Raw genomic sequence first — 19455 nt, forward strand, 5'->3', positions numbered from 1 at the left:
TTTAAATCAAATCAGTCAAAAAAAATTTCCAAGTCAGTGTTCTTTTATAATTTAGAGAGAGACAGAGAGAGACAGAGAAACAGAGACAGAGAGAGACAGAGACAGAGAGACAGAGAGACAGAGACAGAGAGAGAGAGAAGAGACAGAGAGACAGAGAGAGAGGAGAGACAGAGACAGAGAGAGACAGAGACAGAGAGACAGAGAGAGAGAGACAGAGAGAGACAGAGAGAGAGAGACAGAGAGAGAGAGACAGAGAGAGACAGAGAGAGACAGAGAGAGACAGAGAGAGACAGAGAGAGACAGAGAGAGACAGAGAGACCGAGAAACAGAGACAGAGACAGACAGACAGAGACAGAGAGACAGAGAGAGAAGCAGTAAGAATGACCGGATTCCTTATTTTTAAATGGATCATTTCACCAAGCATGTAGTTATAGAAAAACCATGGAGTTAACACTGCCTCGATTCTTGTTACTTATGCAACTGAATTTGTTTAAATCCCAGCAAAGGAAACGAGGTCCGTGTGTATTTGCAATTATGCTGCCCCGCACTTTGTTGCCTGCACAAAGTAGGTAATAAGAAGGCAAGCTTAATCATGCTTGGGATTAACTCATTTCCTGATGGACTTCTTAGAAGTCCTTGGTTGCCATAACAACAACGAATAAGTTCACCTCTTCCCCTTGAAAAATGAGAACAAAATGAGGCTTCTGTCTGAATCCCAAGCGAGCCTTACCTTCCCGCATGCTCTGCAATGATGCCTCCTCTTGGTGAAGGTAAACCTGGCTTCGCACTTCATGCAGTTTGGCGCCTGGGAATCGGGGACCCACACGGGAGCCACTTCGCCCAGGGTGGTGAACGGCTTTCGGGTGGGAACGCCAAACTGACCGGCTCTGAGATCGTTGTCAGGACTGTCTGAGGCCACTGCAAGGCACGGACTCCTAGAGACCACAGCCTCATACTCCTCTCCCAGCTCACCATTTGCATCGGCACCGGCGGAATGAAGCGTCTCATTGGGGAACGGAGCTCCCGTCGAGCTCTCCCCCGACTTGGCCTTCCCAAACCCCCCGTTTTTGTTTTTCGCGCTGGGGCCGCCGTGAGGAGGAGGATCGTTCTGCAAGTGTTCTGACAATGGCTTTGGAATCTGCAGCTTGAGATTGGCTGGTTGCTTCGGCCTGGCACCCCCAAAGGGAACGCTGAGAGGCGGCACGGCAGCCGCTCCTGGCGGGGACAACTGGCCCGGGCCGGACGAGCCCTGGCTACAGAGAGGGCGCGCAGAGTTTTTTTTCGTCTGGTCACTCGTGCTGCTTAAGCCGAGCCCGTTGCCCTCCGAGGCCTCGTGTCCTCTCTGCTCATACACACTCCCGTAGCACTCCGACTTGCTTTCCTCGATCTCCTTCTCCTCTGTGACTGAATCTTCCTTGGAGGGCAAAGTCTTTGGAATACAAGCGATAACTGGGTTCAGCATTCCATAGGAATCACAACCATTAGACAGAGAATTTGCTGCCGGCACGTCCAGAACAGCAGGGAAACCATAGCCCTCGAGCTCCTCGAGACACGTGCCTTTTAGACGGACGCCCGCCTCGGCCAGGGCCTCCCCGTTTTCCCCACCATCACAACAAGCCTGCTTGGGCGGGCTCCGTGGCAGAAGCCTCTCGGGCTGGCCGCTCGTCGGGCTGCTACTCTTTCCACTCAGCTCAGTCAGTTCCCAATGAGCTGCCTCCTCGGAGGCTGAAACGCCTCCCCCTGGACCAAGGGATTCTGTTGGATCTGGAGTCTGTCCGGGCTCACAGCCTTCACTTTCCTCTCCTTTGGCGTCCTTTGGGGCGAGCCCACACGAAAGCTGCTCGCGGCAAGCATCGCTTTCGGACCCTTTCAGCCGGTCGGGGCCCAGAGGGAGCCCATGGAAGGGGTCTGCGGCCGTTCCCTCCTCCGGAGGCTCCTCTTCTATGGAAAGCCTCCCGCCCAGATGAGTAGAGCCATCTGTAGTCTCCACCTCCATCCCGGGAGAGCCGCTTCTCCCAGCAGGAGCCTCGACTGGCACACAGCTGTCCTGTTCATCGGCAGCAGGACCAGCTCTGGGTGACGGGGGCGCCCCGGCCCCCCCACTCGCAGCTCCCAAAGCGGGAGGGTCTCTGCGTGAATCAATATCATCTTTTAAAGGAGAAGGGGGACGGACACGAGCCTGCTTCTCTGGTGAAACAGGGCCTAGATGGCCAACGGGATCGTCCCTGGCATGCCGCTGGCTCGGCTGTCGCCCGGGCTTCTCTGTGTTTGTGTCTTTCTCCTCCGCCCCGTTCACAGCAGCACTAAAGGGGTCGTTTTGTCCATGCTCGGCATCCAGTGTAAAGCTAATAGTATCCATCAGAGAATGGCTATTGTAGTTGTTGCAATCCAGTGCACTCGGCAGTGTCCTTTTGTCACAATTATGCATGACGGCCACCACAAGAATGTTGTTCTCTTCGGACAGACTGTCTCTATTTCCCGGCTTCTCCTCTCCTGCCTCCCCGGCACTACACTGGTCCTCCCAGGGACTGCTGCTCTGAAGGAGCTGCTCTTCTGCAGTGGCCTGATCGTCAATGCACATGGTGGAGGTGTCCGGGGCTAGAGCACTCTCTCTTCCATTAGGACAGTGGTCCCCCCCTTCCACAGATGGAAGGAGAGTGGGATGAGACCGAGAGAACGTTTTCTGTGTCCGCTGCGACTCACTGGGAAGTGCTGTTTCATTCACACTGGTCAGAGCTGGGCTAAATGACAGCAGATGAGGGTCTAGAAGCTGATTCCATTTTTTATCCAATAATGCAGGAGAAACTGTCTCATCTGGAAAATAAATGGTTTAAAGGGCAAGTAAGTTGGTGAAGAATAAAGCTAGGAAGACAAAAATGCTTGATAATTCTTGGCAAAAGATGAGAAAATACATTTAAACGTCTTCCCCAAACTCATATGCTCTAAACCTTAACCAAACAGGGGAACCGTTAAAAATCCTAGAGCCCGCAACATTCGTAGCTCAATTTGGCCCTAGGGTCTTATTTGCTATCCTAGAGCGCTGCAAGTACCAAGAAAACATTTTTAAAACTTGGCTGCAAAGTTTAGAATGTTATGATTTGCAGGATCTGAATTCTAGCAAATCCTAATATGTTCCAGACAGTTATTGACTAGAATCTCCGTTACACAGGGGCGGCATGATGCTAAGAAGGAACTTGAGGAGCTTGGAGTTTTAGTCTAGTTCTGTCAATAGTTTGGGCAATAATAATAGTAGCCCACATTTATATAGAGCTTTAAGACTACAAAGAAGTTGGTAAATATTAGCTTACTATCTATTCACAACAACCTAGTGAATAGAAACTAAAATTTTTCTATACATTTTTTCTAGATGGGGACACTAAGGGTGAAGTGACTTGGAATAAATGTGGGAAGCAAGAGTCAAACTCTAGTCTCTGCTGACTAAAAATCACCATCTTTCTGCTCTACATCTTTCTTACTTCTCTTCTTGAGGCACAATTTTCCAATCTATAAAATAGAAGCCAATGAACTAAAATATTCTAAAGATACTTCTCAACCCTTAAGAGTAGCAAGATAGTGAGACCTGTGTGACTCAGTGGTACTGCTGAGTCTACATCGCTTAACTTAGAAAGTGAGGGGTTAGATTAGATGGCCTGTAATGTCATTTCTACCTCTAAAGAACTACGACAAATGGAATGAATTTAATAAACATATGGCAAATGATAACTAGGAAGTATATTCTTATGATGGAAGATACTCTTTTTTAAAAAGTAATATATCCTCAAAATAATAGCAAACATTTATATTAGCACTTTTAAGATTTGCCAAAGACTTTGCATAATTATTTGATTCTCCCACAACACCCTATGAAGTTTCCCGGTCTCTCTTAGTTGCAGTGCCTTCCCTCAGCTGATTATTTCCTACTTATCTAGGACACAGATTGTCTGCAGTCTTCATCATGTTCTCTCCACTACTAAACTGACAGCTCCTCTAGGTCAGGGATTAGCTTTTGGCTTTCTTTGTATCCCCAGGGCCTGACACAAAACAGGCACTAAATAAATGCTTACCAACTGACTGAAGCAAAGCTAATGTTATTCTCATTTACAGCTAAAGAAATTGTAGTTTAAGAAACTGTTTTGGGGTCGGAGTGTAAGGCAGAATTTGAACTCATTTCTTTCTGATTTCAAGTTCATTGCTCTGGCCACTATAGCACCGAGTTTTTTAGAGGAAGTGCCATGATTTTAAACCACTTGGATTATCTATAATAATCTCTTAGGTTGTAATTTTGTTATGCATACGTAAACAAATTAGCTCATCAGAAACTGCAGTATTTTCTTTCTATCCTTACTACTGCTAGCTAATTAGTCAATTATTATAATCAGCATTCTGAACCTTTGATTCATATTATTTATTTGGAGGCTTCAATATCAATGTGCTCATATATTACACTAAGAAAGAGTTTACAATTTAGACAGTGAAATAAAACATCTCTAATGAAGATGATAACCAATATCATAATCACAATTTCAGTTGGTTTTAACATCAATGATTGACTAGTCCAACTATACCTTCTCCTTGCAAAGGCTAACTGACCAGTGATCCTATTCTATTCTGTCCTCTCCAACAGATTGCCCTTCTGTCTCATTAACTTCAGTCTCTCTTGCTCTACTATCTCCTTCCCTAAGCCCACAAAACATGCCCATAACCTTCTCATCTAGAAAAAGCTCTGACTTGATGTATCTAATTCCATATCTGCCATGACTTTTGAGGCTAAACTCCTTGAGAAGGCTGGCTACATCTTCTCCCACTCTCTTCTGGACTCTCCTTCTCCAATCTTTCTTCTGACTTCATTATTTCATCGGAATCTCTCTCTCTCTCTCTCTCTCTCTCTCTCTCTCTCTCTCTCCCTCTCTCTCCCTCTCTCTCTCCCTCTCTGTCTCTCCCTCTCCCTCCCTCTCTCCCTCTGTCTCTGTCTCTCTCCTTGTCCGTCCTTCCATCCGTCCGTCCCCCCCCTCTCCCCCCCATGGTCTCTTATCAATCCTCATTCCTCCTGACCTCTCTGCAGCCTTTGATGCTACTGATCATCCACTTCTTGATATTTTCCTCTCTCAATGTTGTTATGAAAGTTTTCTTTCTTACCCATCTGACTGCTCCTTCTTAGTCTCCTTTGCCAGATCTTTATCCAGGTTACCCCCACAAACTATCAGTGTCCCCCAAGGGTCTGACCTGGACCCTCTTCTCTTCTTCTATATTGTTTCAATCACTGATTTTATTAGCCAATTGATTTTATTATCATTTCTACAGTGATGATTCCCAAATTTACTTAGCCAGCCCAAGCCTCTCTGCTGAACTCTTCAATCTCCAACGGCCTGTTAACTCCAAAAGGATGTCCTATAAAATATCTTACACTGACCATGTCCAAAACGGAGCTCAAATCCTTTCCTTCTCCAAACCCTCAAAAAGGTATGACTCTCTTCCAGGTCCCCCAAGCTCACAACCTAACTGTCATCATCTTTTCCTTATTCTCTTTTACTTTCCTCATCAACCAATATCTAATCCATTGCAAAGACTTGTTGATTTCATCTTTGCATATATTTCATCTTTCTAATATGTCTCTTTTTCTTACCTGAAATTATAGCTACCATGGTGCAGGTACTTATCACCTCACTCCTAGACTAGTGCAATAGCTTACAAATGGGTCTCCCTATCACAAATGTCTCCCCAATCCAATCCCCCTTCCATTCAGCTTTCAAGTTGATCTTCCTGTTAAGAGCAGATCGGACTATATCCCTGCCTCTATTCAATCATCTTCAGGAACTCCTTAGTAAAGATAGGATCAAATCTAAAATCCTCTATTTGGGGATCAGGTTCTTCATAATCTGCCACTCTCTTTCCACTCTTGGTTTTACCATACTCTTGCCTAACTCTGTGAGCCAATGACCCTGGCCTCCTTGCTGTTCCTCAAAATATACATGCCATCTCTTAATTTCAGGCATGTTCACTGGTTATTTCACAGCCTGACGTGTTCTCCTTCCTCAACTATGAATGGTGACTTCCTTGGTTTCTTTTAAATCCCCGCCAGAATCCCAAATTCTATAGCAAACCTTTTCATTTTCTCTATTGATTAGGTCCAATTTATCCTGTATATAGCTTATTTCTAAATAGTTCCTCACATATTGCCTCTCCCATCATGAGATTGCAAGTTAAGAGTACTTAATAAATGTACTGACTTCAGCTTCTTTTTCTGGGTTGTCTTCCCCCATTAGATTGAGCCTGTCTTTTGACTTCCTAGTGCTCAGCAGAGTGCCTGGCAAAGACCAAGTACTTACTAAATATTTGGGGTACAATCAGTAAAAATGTCCAGGATTGGGGAATGGAACGTCTCTATGGGAGGGCTGGGAAGCTGGGGGAGTGGGGAGTGGGAAAGATGTGAACAGGCAATTTTCAAATGAAGGAATACAAGCCATTAAAAATCATATGAAAAAATGCTCTAAATCACTTTTGATTGGAGAAATGCAAATTTAAATAGCTCTGAGGTACCACCTCATACCTATCAGATTGGCCAATAAGACAGAAAAGGAAAATGTCAAATGCTGGAAGGGATGTAGGAAAATTAGACCTGGACACTAGAGAATAATTTAGAACTATGCCCAAAGGCTTATTAAATTGTGCATAACTTTTGACCCAGAATTACCATCACTATGTCCATAACTCAAGAGATCAAACAAGATCAAAGGAAAAGGAAAAAGATCTATATATGCAAAAATATTTCTAGCATTTCTTTTTGTGGTGGCAAAGAATTGGAGTATCATTCTTAACTTATCCTTTCAAATAATTCTGAGATTTGCTAAGGTGACCCAAGGGAATATACCATTAGTTTGCAGACTCAGAGAGTGAGTGCTGTGACTATATTTACTCAAGTATTTTTATTTTAGTGTTGATTGTTTTAATGACACTCTCTCAGTCCCCAATATATTTTGCTTCTACTCCCTGCCTCCAAAATGGAAGCCTCCTTTTTTCACAATGAAAAAAAAAGTTAAGTAAAACCAACTAACCCAGGGGCCTCACCTGACAATGAGAGCAATATCCTATGCCCATTATGCCCACTTCTCTACCAAGAGGAGGGATATGTGTTTCATCATCTAGTCTCCAATCCCATGATTAGTTATTACAACTAACCAGAGGCCAAATTCCTTTTGTAATAAACTGTTTTAGCAAACATATTTTGGTTTCCAAACAATTCTCCTTTTGCTGAAGAATCAACATCCAGTGATGTGTTGCCAATACAACAACAATGCACACATGTTGTAGGCAGCTCTCATACAAAGCTCACATTTAAAAAAGCAACTAAAGAAAAGTTGATTTGTGCAAGTTTGGGAAATGCTAGCAAGAGTTTTTGCTTCGCTGCTCCCAGGCTTTCTAAAGATTGCTGCGTTGCCTTATAATATCCTGCTATCATCTTTGTGCTATAAATATGCAAAGATGCCAAGGGAAGTGCTCACCTTCATTCTGTTCAAATTCATCTAAAACCTTATCCAGGTTGTATGCCTCTGCTTGGAAATAGTTCTCCATTGGTCAGGAAGCACCACTCAAGTGACTTTTTTAAACCTAAAATGTAAAGCAGAATCAAGAATTTGTATTGAACTTGGCATCATTAAAACACTACAATATGCAAACCCAAGTCATACACGAATAATGTGTTCATAATCTATTTTAATAAATATTTATGTTTATAAATTTTGTAAATTATAAATACAATGTATAAAATGGGGACAAATTCAAAACACACTAAATCAATTGCAATTATTTCCAAATGACTACAACAAAATTCACCACGCCATGATCTTCACCCAGGTGCTAGAAAAGCTTGTCACACTGGACACAATGCTGTTCTCAGCCGCCTTTCTATTTTTAACTTGCACCATTCCCAAAACATAGTATGCCCATCCTATAAAGGAAGAGCCCTTCTGACTACTTTTGAAGACCAACTAAAATATTATCTCCTTCACCAAGTCTTGCCTGATACCTCCAGTAGATGATAACCATCCTCCCGCCCCCCGTTTTTAATTTTAGGTTATTTTTTCTGATTAATAGGCATTTACTCGCTTTTCCTCCTACTCTCCTCCTCCTCCTCACCCCATGGAACAATTAAAAGCAAAAAGAAAATTCTTATAACAAATATTCATAGTCAAGTAAGACAAATTCTCACGTTAGCCATGTCCAAAAATGTATTCTGCACTATAAGCCCTGCAGGAAGTCTCTCTGATGAGGTCCCAGTGTACTCTGTACAACTCTTAGACACTAAAACAAGCTCTGTTTCATGTTATAGTTATTTACATATATGTATACATATATATGTATATGGAAAAGTTCCAGAGGTTTTATGAAACAACGTGGACAAAAAGAACATGAAACAAAATGTGGATAGGTAAAAAGGCCTGGGATAATTATCCTCCACCCCAAAGTGACACAGGCACAAAGTGGTTTTGTGCCTTTCTGTTATGTTCATTGTGTATTAAGAGTTAGCTGGGTGGAGGCAATATCCAGAAACTAAATTATAAATTGCAGAGAAGGTACCAACTTGCATTAATAGAATTTCCATAACTAGGATTTTTTCCAAATCAATCAAGTCACCAATTCAGATTCATCTTTTCTCTCTTCTCCACTCACTCTTCCTCTCCCTTCTCCTTTTCCATCTCCCTCTTCCTCTCTCCAAAACATAGTATTTGGCATATAATTTGTGTTTAATCTTAATGTCTATTAAAAGGAATTGAACTCTTGCTCATAAGAGAACAGTCTTAATCTAAACAAAATGAAAATTGGCATTATTAAATATAATGTATTTTCAGCCTAAAAAGTTCAAATGAAAAGACAAAGCATCAACCATATAATTTGAATTTATTTTTCTTTTTGGTCTAGGTTTGTGATTAAAACAACATGGGGATCCCTGAGTAGCAAAATACTGATGGAAATCAACACTGAGTATATAACTTGTAATCTTAAGGGACCTGAGAGATTAAGTCATTTGCTGATTATCACATAGCTACAAGTGACTAAAATGCCTATGACCACTGACACGAGGATCACTTTATTAGGCCCATGCCACAAGGAGATAATGATTGTTTTAAAAGATTCAAATTACACCTAAACAGTTACATCAGTACTTTTTGAATTATCAAAGAACTGAAAACAAAATAGATGTCCACCACTAAAGAATGGCTAATTGGAAGACAGTGTGGGAGAGATTAGGTTTGGATCAACACCTCACACCCTACACCAAGATAATCTCAGAATGGGTGAATGACTTGAATATAAAGAAGGAAACTATAAGTAAATTAGGTGAACACAGAATAGTATACATGTCAGACCTTTGGGAAGGGAAAGACTTTAAAATCAAGCAAGACTTAGAAAGAGTCACAAAATATAAAATAAATAATTTTGACTACATCAAATTAAAATGTTTTTGTACAAACAAAACCAATGTAACTAAAATTAGAAGGAAAGCAACAAATTGGGAAACAATCTTCATAACAAAAACCTCTGACAAAGGTCTAATTACTCAAATTTATAAAGAGCTAAACCAGTTGTACAAAAAGTCAAGCCATTCTCCAACTGAAAAATGGGCAAGGGACATGAATAGCCAATTTTCAGTTAAAGAAATCAAAACTATTAATAAGCACATGAAAAAGTGTTCTAAATCTTTTATAATCAGAGAGATGCAAATCAAAACAACTCTGAGTTATCACCTCACACCTAACAGATTGGCTAACATGACAGTGAAGGAAAGTAATGAATGCTGGAGGGGATATGGCAAAGTAGGGACATTAATTCATTGCTGGTGGATTTGTGAATTGATCCAACCATTCTGGAGGGCAATTTGGAACTATGCCCAAAGGACGATAAAAGACTGTCTGCCCTTTGATCCAGCCATAGCACTGCTGGGTTTGTACCCCAAAGAGATCGTGAGGAAAAAGACTTGTACAAGAATATTCATAGCTGTGCTCTCTGTGGTGGCCAAAAATTGGAAAATGAGGGGATGCCCTCCAATTGGAGAATGGATGAACAAATTGTGGTATCTGTTGGTGATGGAATACTATTGTGCTCAAAGGAATAATAAAGTGGAGGAATTCCATGGAGACTGAAACAACCTCCAGGAATTGATGCAGAGTGAGAGGAGCAGAACCAGGAGAACATTGTACACAGAGACTGATACACTGTGGTACAATCAAACATAATGGACTTCTTCATTAAAGGCAATCCAATGTCCCTGAACAATCTGCAGGGATCTATGAGAAAAAACACTCTCCTCAAGCAGAGGACAAACTGTGGGAGTAAAAACACCGAGGAAAGGCAACTGCTTGACTACAGAGGTTGAGGGGATACGATCGAGGAGAGACTCTAAATGAACACCCTAATGCAAATACCAACAACAAGGAAATGGGTTCGGAACGATGACATATCTGATACCCAGTGGAATCGAGCGTCGGCTATGGGAGGGGTGGCAGGGGGGAGGAATAGAAAATTATCTCTGTTTCCAATGAATAATGTATGAAAATGACCAAATGAAATAATGTTTTAAAAACTAAAAAAAAAAAGAATGGCTAAACAAGGTATGACACAAGAATGTAAAGGAGGGAGCAGAGCTAAGATGGCAGAGAAGGCATACTAACTGCCTGATCCCTACCAAATTATCCTAAAAACAACTTTAATATAACACCTTAAAATGAATTCTAGTGTGGCAGAATGCATAAAAGGATGGAGTAAAATAATTTTTCAGTCCAAGATAACTTAAAAGATGTATTGAACTATGGTGGGAATTTAGAGTGCATTGGCAAGCCAAGGCAAGCTCCACCTTGACAAGCCAGCACTGACCTCGGAGGTGGTTTAATGGCAGTGATGGCTTCCAAAGTTCTCTGCCACAAACAGTAAGGGGTTGGACAACAGGTCAAAAGGAGATTACAGGTGTCCTTTTACTGGCTGTGAGTGTAAGATTCCACCTTGGAAGATCTGAAAACTTACAGAACAGAGCTAGCTCTGAAAGCAGCTGTGCAAAAAACCTGCAGGCTGGGACAGGTACCCCTTTCACCACAGAAACAGAACCCACTGTAAAAGTTTGTTTTTTAAGTTTAAAAGACAAAAAAAAGCTGGAAAATGAGAAAACAACAAAAAAAGTACCAACACAGAAAGTTATTTTGGTGTCAGGGAAGGCCAACACACAAACTTGGAAGATTATAACAAAGTTAATACTGCTTTATCCAAAGACTCAAAAAAAACCTAGTCTCAAATCCAGAAAGAGTTAATGGAAGAACTCAAAAAGGATTTAAAAAATCAAACAGAGGTAGAAGAAATTGGGAAAAGAAACGAGAGTGATGCAAGAAAATCATAAGGTTGGGGGTGGGGTACCACTTGGTAAAGGAAGCACAAAAAAAAAATTGAAGAAAGCAATATCTTAAAAACATACTAGGACAATTGGTTAAAGAAGCACAAAAACTGACTGAAGAGAAAAACTTCCTAAAAGGTAGAATTGGCCACATTGGAAATGATGTGCAAAAATTCACTGAGAAAAAGAATTTTTTTTTACAAAGTTTAAAAGTATTTTTTATTGCAGATAGTACATATACATTATTAGTAGAACTGGTTTCTTTTCCCACCTCTAAGATGATATCAAATACTTGATCTTATAATGACATTAACAAAACACCAAATGTTTTCATGTTACTCTTTTTTTCAGTACCTGGGGATTTGATTTGGCTAGATTTTCTGTTTTAACCCATGCTTCTTCTCGTTCCTTCATTTTTAGCTTCTCTTTCATTTTCTCTGCTTTAAATTGTTGCATGCAGTCATAAAACAGTTTTGGTTCATCTCCATAAAGAGTTTCAATGTGTTGTATATCAAACCATGTATTGTTTTATTCCAATGGGTCTTTGAATTACGATACAAAGATGGAAACATGATGGGCAGAATCTTTGCTGCATTGTCACTGATTAAACTCATAATATATTCATTACTCCAGTAATAGAGTGCCCGCTCTGCCACCTGGAAATGTGGGCTGGAAACACATTTGGCTAGTTGTCTGAAAAGAGGTTCCATGACCTTTACAAATTCAGATGGTTCAATAACATCTAAAATTTCCTCTAATTCATTTAAAAACATGACTTCTTTTGGGCTATGAGTCTTTGGCCAGTATTTGAGAAGTGCCATCACCACTGGTTCAGTAAATGTGCTGTCCTTTTCTAAAAATTGAACTACACAGTATGCCAGCTGAGGATGGTAGACACTCAGTGATTTCACTTTGTGCAAAGGTAATAACACCTTCAATAAGAAAATCTTGTGCTCTTCTTTTAATGATAAGGCAAATCCATTAATTATGCTTCCCAATATTTCCAGCAATTCTATGCCGTTATGATGCTCTGTTTCATAAATAAACCTATAAAATATATTATTAATCTGTTTTCTGATGTAAGCTCTTAAGCCTAAGAATTTCCCATAGATTCTGTGAAGGGTAGTTTTAAGAAAATCTCTTTCTCGAGGATCTTCACTGTCAAACAGCTCTAAAAGCTGCAACACAAACTTCTGATCAATATATTTGTTTGCTATATTAGGTTGGAATTCTGGATATTCTAAAAAGTCTTTTAAAAAAATTCATAAACAAGCTGTAAATGAGGCCAGGCTGCTACTAGTGTTGGCTCATCTTCCTCTGGATCAAATTCTGCTCCCGTGAGATTGGATGACAGTAGTAATGTTCGAAACATGTTAACTGCAAACATATGTACTACTTCAGGGTAAATAGGTTCTGTGATCACATTTTGATTGTGTGTAATATATTCTACCATTTCACTTAAAGCAGCTTGTTTTACTTCCTTCCACTTTAGGTCACTTAGTGGATCAGAAACAAAGTCAAAGAGGACACAACATTGATGTAACTTCTGGATAAAAAGCTTCTCTTGATCATCAGGAGGTACATCTGTATGCCTTGAAGATGGTAGTGCCCTCAATCATGTTAGGGAAGTTTAGAGGAGGGGCAGGTTCAAAGCAAAAGATGATTAGTTCCATTGTAGACATGTTGAAAGAACATCCACGTAGTGATGTCCAGCAGGTAGTTGGCCTTAGGGGACTCTAACATGTAAAAGGGCCATGGGCTGGAAAGGCCCATTGGAATTAGCTGCATCCACCACCATCCTGCTCCTAGCTTTATTACATGTCAACATCTAGGCTTCAGCAGGAAAGGCAATGTACTCCTTAAGGCAAGAAAACAGCCTCCATTTTAGTTTAAAAAAAAAAAGACAATGGAAAAGAACTTTTTAATAAGTAGAATTAGTCAAATGGAAAAGGAGGTACAAAAGCTCAATGAAGAAAATAATTTCTTAAAAGTTAGAATTGAGCAAGTGGAAGCTACTGATTCAATGAGACATCAAGAAACAACAAAACAAAGCAAAAAAAAGGAAGACATAGAAGAAAATGTGAAATATCTCACTGGTAAAAACAACTGACCTGGAAAATAAACCCAGAAGAGATTACTTAAAAATTATTGGATTACCTGAAAGCCATGATAAAAAAAAAAGCCTAGACATCATCTTTCAAAAAATTTTCAAAGAAAACTCCCCTGATAATCTAAAACCAAAGGATAAAACAGAAATTCAAAAAACCCATTCCTCACCTTCTAAAAGAGATATTGAAATGAAAATTCCCAGAAACATCATAGGCAAATTCAAGAACTCTCAAGTCAAGGAGAAAATACTGCATGTTCAAATACCATGGAGCCATAGTCAAGTTAACACAAGAATTTAATTTAACAGCTTCCACATTAAAGGCTTGGAGGGCCTAGAATATTATATGCAGAGGACAAAGAAATGGGGATTACAACTAATAATAATACCCTACATAGCAAAACTGAATTTTATCCTTCAAGGGGGAAAATGAGCTTCAATTAAATAGAGGATTTTCAAGCATTCCTGATGAAAAGACCAGAGTTGAATAGAAAATCTAACTCTCAAATACAAGACTTAAGAGAAGTATAAAAAGGTAAAAGGAAAGAGAAACCATAAGAGATTCAATGAGGTTAAAATGTTTATATCCATATTTGAAAAGATGATTCTTATAACTCCTAAGAACTTTTTCATTATTAGGGCAGTTAGAAGGTAATATACCTAGGCAGAGGGCAAGGGTTTGAGTTGAATAAGATGGGATGATATATAAAAAATAAATTGAAGAGGTGAAAAAGAAGAATGCATTAGAAGGGGGAAGGGAGAGATAAAATGGGGTAAATAATCTCACATAAAAGAGGCTTTTTGCAAAAGAGTAGAGAGGGAGATGGGGAAAATGAGGGAATTACTTGAACCTTACTTTCATCAGAATTAGCTCAAATAAGAATATACACACTTGATAGTGTATAGAAATCTATCCTACCCTAAAGGAAAGTAGGAGTAGAAAAGGGATAGGAATAGGAGGAGGATAGACATGAGGGCAAATCAAGAGAGCTTGTAGTCAGAAGCAAAACATTTTTAAGGTTTGGTAAGATGAAAGGAGAAAGAGCAGGATAAATAGGAGGAAAAATAGGATGTAGGATAACATACAGTAATGAATGATGAAAAAAAATTTCCATGTCCTTCTAAGAAAGGTCTCATTTTTTCAAATATATAGAGAAATTACTCAAAAGTATAAGAATACAAGTCATTCCCAACTGATAAATGGTCAAAGGATATGAAAAGGCAGTTCTCAGACAAAGAAACTAAAGCTATCTTTAGTCACATTTAAAAAATGCTCTAAATCACTATTATTAGAGAAATTCAAACTGAAACAACTCTGGGGTACCACCCCACATCTATCAGATTGGCTATTAGGACAAAAAAGAAATACGAAAGTTGGAGGGGATATGAAAAAATTGAGACACAAATATACTGTTGGAGGAGTTGTTAACTGATTCAACTATTCTGGGAAGCAATTTGAATCTATGCCCAAAGGGGTATAAAACAGTACATACTCTCTGACCTAAAAATAGCATTATGAGATCTTTATCCCAAAGGCATTTAGGAAAAAAAGGAAAAAGACCTATATGTACAAAGATATTTATAGTAGCTCTTTTTGTGGTGGCAAAGAATTGAAAAGTAAGGGGATACCCATTAATTGGGGAATGGTTGCTTAAATTGTGGTATATTACTATAATGGAATACTAACGTGCTATAGGATATGACAAGTAGGAAGTTTTCAGAAAAACCTGGAAAGACTTACACCAACTGATGCAGAGCGAAATAAACAGAACCAAGGGAACATTGTACACTGTAATAGCAATATTGTACAATGAACAACTGTGAACAATTTATATGCTTAGCCAATGAAAGATCCAGGGCAATCCCAAAGGACTCAATGATTAAAAATGTTAACTCCTTCCAGAGGAATATCTGATAGGAGTCTGAATCCAGAGTAAAGTATACAATGTTCCACTGTCTTCCCCCCGCCTTTTTTTTTGTTTTCTTCCACAAAAAAGATTAATGTGGGAAAATGTTTTATAGTATTTCACATGTAAAATATACATCAGATTGTGTACCATTTCAGAGGAAGGAAAGGAGAGAATTAGGGGCTAAAAGAGTAAAAAAAGTTTAAATTTGTTTTACATGGGGAAAAAAATAAAATTTTATCCAAAAAAGGAATGTGGTGGAATTAGAGTGCTATACAAAATTATAAACATGATATAGATTGAGAAGCAGGTGAGATGATGCAAAGTGAAACAGAACTGGAAAAAATAATTTAGACAATAATTACAAACATGTTAAAGGAAAGAACAAAACTAAATGCTATGAAATTATAATGGTTTGGCCCCAAAAGAAAGTTTTGAGAATTCATATTTCCCATTTCTTTAAAAAGATGGTAGACTGTGGGAATGGAGCCTTGCACACATTAAATTTAGTTGACTTTTTTCTTTTTTATTCTCTTTCTCTTTTTAAGTGATGGCTCTAAGAGAGGAAAGAAGAAGAAATATCTTCAGAAATAATGGTGGTTTCCAGAGGAATTGCACATCAGCTATGTGGTCAGGGGAGGGCTAGGAAAGAACATGAATCTTGTAACCATGGAAAAATATTCTAAATTAATTAATTAATTACATTTAAAAAAAAGAAATGATGGTGGTTTCAAAAGAAAAGATATCAGTGACATTTTTAAAGCACAATGGTACAACAGCTGTCTAGGATCATTAACAGAGGCCATGGTATTTTCCTTTATCATTGGTGAACATTCAGTTTGGATATTTCTACATGCCATCAGATCCAAGATCTCATTAGCATGGGCATTCCCCCTTGACTAGAGTAGATCTGCACCTACTCCAAGAAAGCGCCCCTCATAATTTAACGATTCCTTTCTCAGTTCTCACTGCTCCTGCGCTCCCTGTAGCACATGGCACTGCTCATTGACTTTTCTTGGCTACTCTATCCTTTCTATGTTTTAACAGTTCGTGTTCTGGTTTTCCTATTCCCTCAGTGACTACCTGTAGGTCTTCTTTCCTCTATACTGGTCTTTCTTTTTTCTTTCTTTAGACTCTGTTATGATGTTATTTTATCAGTTCCTCCAAAAAAAACTATAAAAATGAAAAATGAAACCAAAAGTTGAAAACAGTAATAAAGTTAATAAACTATAGATAATTTGATTAGAGAAGAAAAGCAAATGAATAAAGTAAAAACCACAAAATAGAAGAAATAAAAAGTCAGAACATATTATGCACAATTATATTAAAAAACAGAGAAATAAAAATAGAGAAAAGAAATAGAGGGATAGCTTCAATAATATCCCAACTATCTTCAGATCAGATAGATTTTAAACCAAACTCAGAAAAGGAAATGAATATATTTGTAAAAGAACTGCCCAAACCAATAAGTCCTAGGCAAACCTTTAAAGAACAGTCTGTGTCCATACTTTACAAATTGTTCTCAAAAACTGAAAAAAACAAAACACACTAACAGAATCCTCTTATGAGAAAAATGAGGCCCTAATACCCAATCCAGGAAAAGATAGGAAAAGGTCCTGGCCAATATCATGAATATCAACTCAAAATTTTCAGCAAAATCTTCTAGACTACTGAAATTTATCCAAGAAAATATTCATTATAACTAACTGGGATTTATATCAGAAATGCAAGGATAGTTGACAAAACCACCCAGAATGTTGAAAGTCTTTTTTTAAAAATATCATTAAAAGTTTCCATTTAAAATTAAAAGCAAGTATCACATGCAGTGGAAATACACCAGAACCTATTCCAGGAAACAGAAGAGTGGGGCAAAGATGCCTATTCTTCTCACTATTATTTGTTATAATTCTGGAAATGATGGCAACAGCAATAAGACGAGAGAAATTAAAGTTATAAAGGAAGGTAGAGTAAGTAAAGCCTCTCTTTGCTGATACAGTAGTATCTTTGGGAAATCTCAGGGAATCAACAAAGATACTAATAGACACAATAGCTTCTGCAAAATTGCAGCATACAGCATAAAACCGCAATAATCAACAGTACTTCTATGTAATAATAACAAAATACAATAAGAGAAATAATTACAAAATGCACAAAATATCCAAGGATCAACCTAACAAAGTTAGTCAACATTTATTAAGTATCTGCTATGTGCTAGTCATTGCTAAGCACTGGGGAAGGAAAAAAGGGCAAAGTCTTCCCTTTGACAAGCTCACAATCTGATAAGAGGAGAAAATAAGCAAATATATATATAAAAAAAAAAGTTCCTCCATGCTGGATAAAAAAAGGAGATAGTGTTCTTGTTCAGGCATGTCCAACTCTTTATGATTCCATTTGGAGTTTTCTTGGCAAAGATGCTGCAGTGGTTTGCATTTTCTTCTCTAGCTTATTTTACAGATGGGGAAACTAAGGCAAAGAAGATTAGGTGACTTGCCCAGAGTCCCACAACTATTAAGTGTCTGAGACCAGATTTAAATTCAGGAAGATGTCTTCCTGACTCCAAGTGCAGCACTCTGTCCACTTTATCATCTAGCCGCCCCTTCAAAGGATGTAGGCATAAGGCAGCTGGGTAGCTGGGTGGATAGAGAGCCAGGGCTAAAAATGGGAGGAACAGGGTTTAAATCTGTCCTCAGACACTTCCTAGCTAGGTGACCCTGGACAAGTCATTTGACCCCAATACCTAGTCCTTACTACTCTTCTACATTGGAACCAATATTGAGTATTGATTCTAAGACAGAAGAGAGGGGTTTAAAAAAGGAGGATAGGCATAAGCATTAAGAAGGGTTGAGAATGGCTCAAAGGAAGCTAGGGAAGTCAGTAGGGAGATATGAGAAGTGGAAGCATTCCAAGCAGAGGCAGGTACAGTGTGATGATCGTGTCTTGTGTAAGGAATAGCCAGGAAGCCAGGACCACAGTGGACCTTTGAGTTCTTAGAGGAGGGAAGGTGTAGAACTGGTAAGACAGGAAGGGTTAGATTATGAAGATTATGAAGAGCTTTCAAACTCAAACGTGGAATTTAATCTTTGATCCTGGAAGTGAGAGAGCCTTAGAGTTTACTAATCACTCTGATGGCCAAGAAGGGAATGAATATGAGCAGCTAAAGCCAAGAAAGCCAAAAATCTCTAGAGAGCTCTATAATTTGGAGAATCCTTTCCTCAAAACCACCCAAGGAGGCAAATAATGTCAATATTATCGTCCCTATTTTATAGAGGAGAAAACTGGCTCCAAGAGGTGAAATGGCTTGTGAAAGGCTATATAACTAGGAAGAAGAACAGAGCTGCAAGTAAAATTCTGGTCTCCTGACGCCACTCAATGCTTTTACCCCTACACTACACCATTCTCTCCCCAGTTACTGGGCAACAAGATTTGAGAGCCAGGATAAAGGTCTGAGTGCAAGAGTTAGAGTTCATGTTCACAGAGGCTCCACTACCATCACATTCACTGAACACCTCATGGGACATATATATGATCATCACAAGGCAATACTAATTCCAAATATGTGGTCTTGCCGTCTTCTTTGTTCATTGAAATGGCCTCGAAATTCCAATTAGTCAAAATTTTAACTGAATAAGCCAAAATAGTAGGCATTTAATGTTTGTTGAATAAATTTATTTTTAGTAAGTTTTTATTGATTTTTTTACATTATAGCAATGTAAGAGAACCATACCATGTAATAAATAGCATTTTTTTTTAAAAATCAGCACAATGGATCAATACATAAAGAAAAAAAAGTCTAAAACAATGTTCAATGAGTAGCCCCTGTAAGACTCCCATCTCTGAAAAGGGTGCATGTAGGAGATGTCTTCTCACATCGCATCTCTTCTTCCTGTCCACACTTGTTCTTTATCATTTTAGAGCATTTACTTTTGATTTGCCAGCACATGCACGTGCCCCAAAGTGGCTAGTCTTTCCTTGTACAGCATTGTGGTTGCCTTACATACTCTTCTCTGCTCTGCTTACTTCACTATGCATCAATTGATACAGATTTTCCTGTTCTTCTCTGAATT

At 39.1% G+C, this 19455-nt stretch overlaps 1 protein-coding gene and 1 pseudogene across 4 annotated transcripts in view; both read right to left on the reverse strand.

The window, feature by feature from the left end:
- Positions 1-19455, reverse strand: part of ZFYVE9 (zinc finger FYVE-type containing 9) — a 186278-nt gene that overhangs the window by 98079 nt on the left and 68744 nt on the right. For all 4 annotated transcript variants that reach the window (XM_056815136.1, XM_056815137.1, XM_056815134.1 and 1 more), the window contains 2 exons: positions 7500-7605; positions 731-2814 (listed from right to left, as the gene is read on the reverse strand). In XM_056815136.1, coding sequence (XP_056671114.1) covers positions 731-2814; positions 7500-7569 — 2154 coding nt within the window. In that variant the 5' untranslated portion in view covers positions 7570-7605. The remainder of the gene's footprint in view (positions 1-730; positions 2815-7499; positions 7606-19455) is intronic.
- LOC100618415 (serine/threonine-protein phosphatase 2A 56 kDa regulatory subunit gamma isoform-like) lies at positions 11568-13057 on the reverse strand (annotated as a pseudogene).

Source organism: Monodelphis domestica, chromosome 2 (assembly GCF_027887165.1).
Source record: "Monodelphis domestica isolate mMonDom1 chromosome 2, mMonDom1.pri, whole genome shotgun sequence".
Taxonomy (NCBI): Eukaryota; Metazoa; Chordata; class Mammalia; order Didelphimorphia; family Didelphidae; genus Monodelphis; species Monodelphis domestica.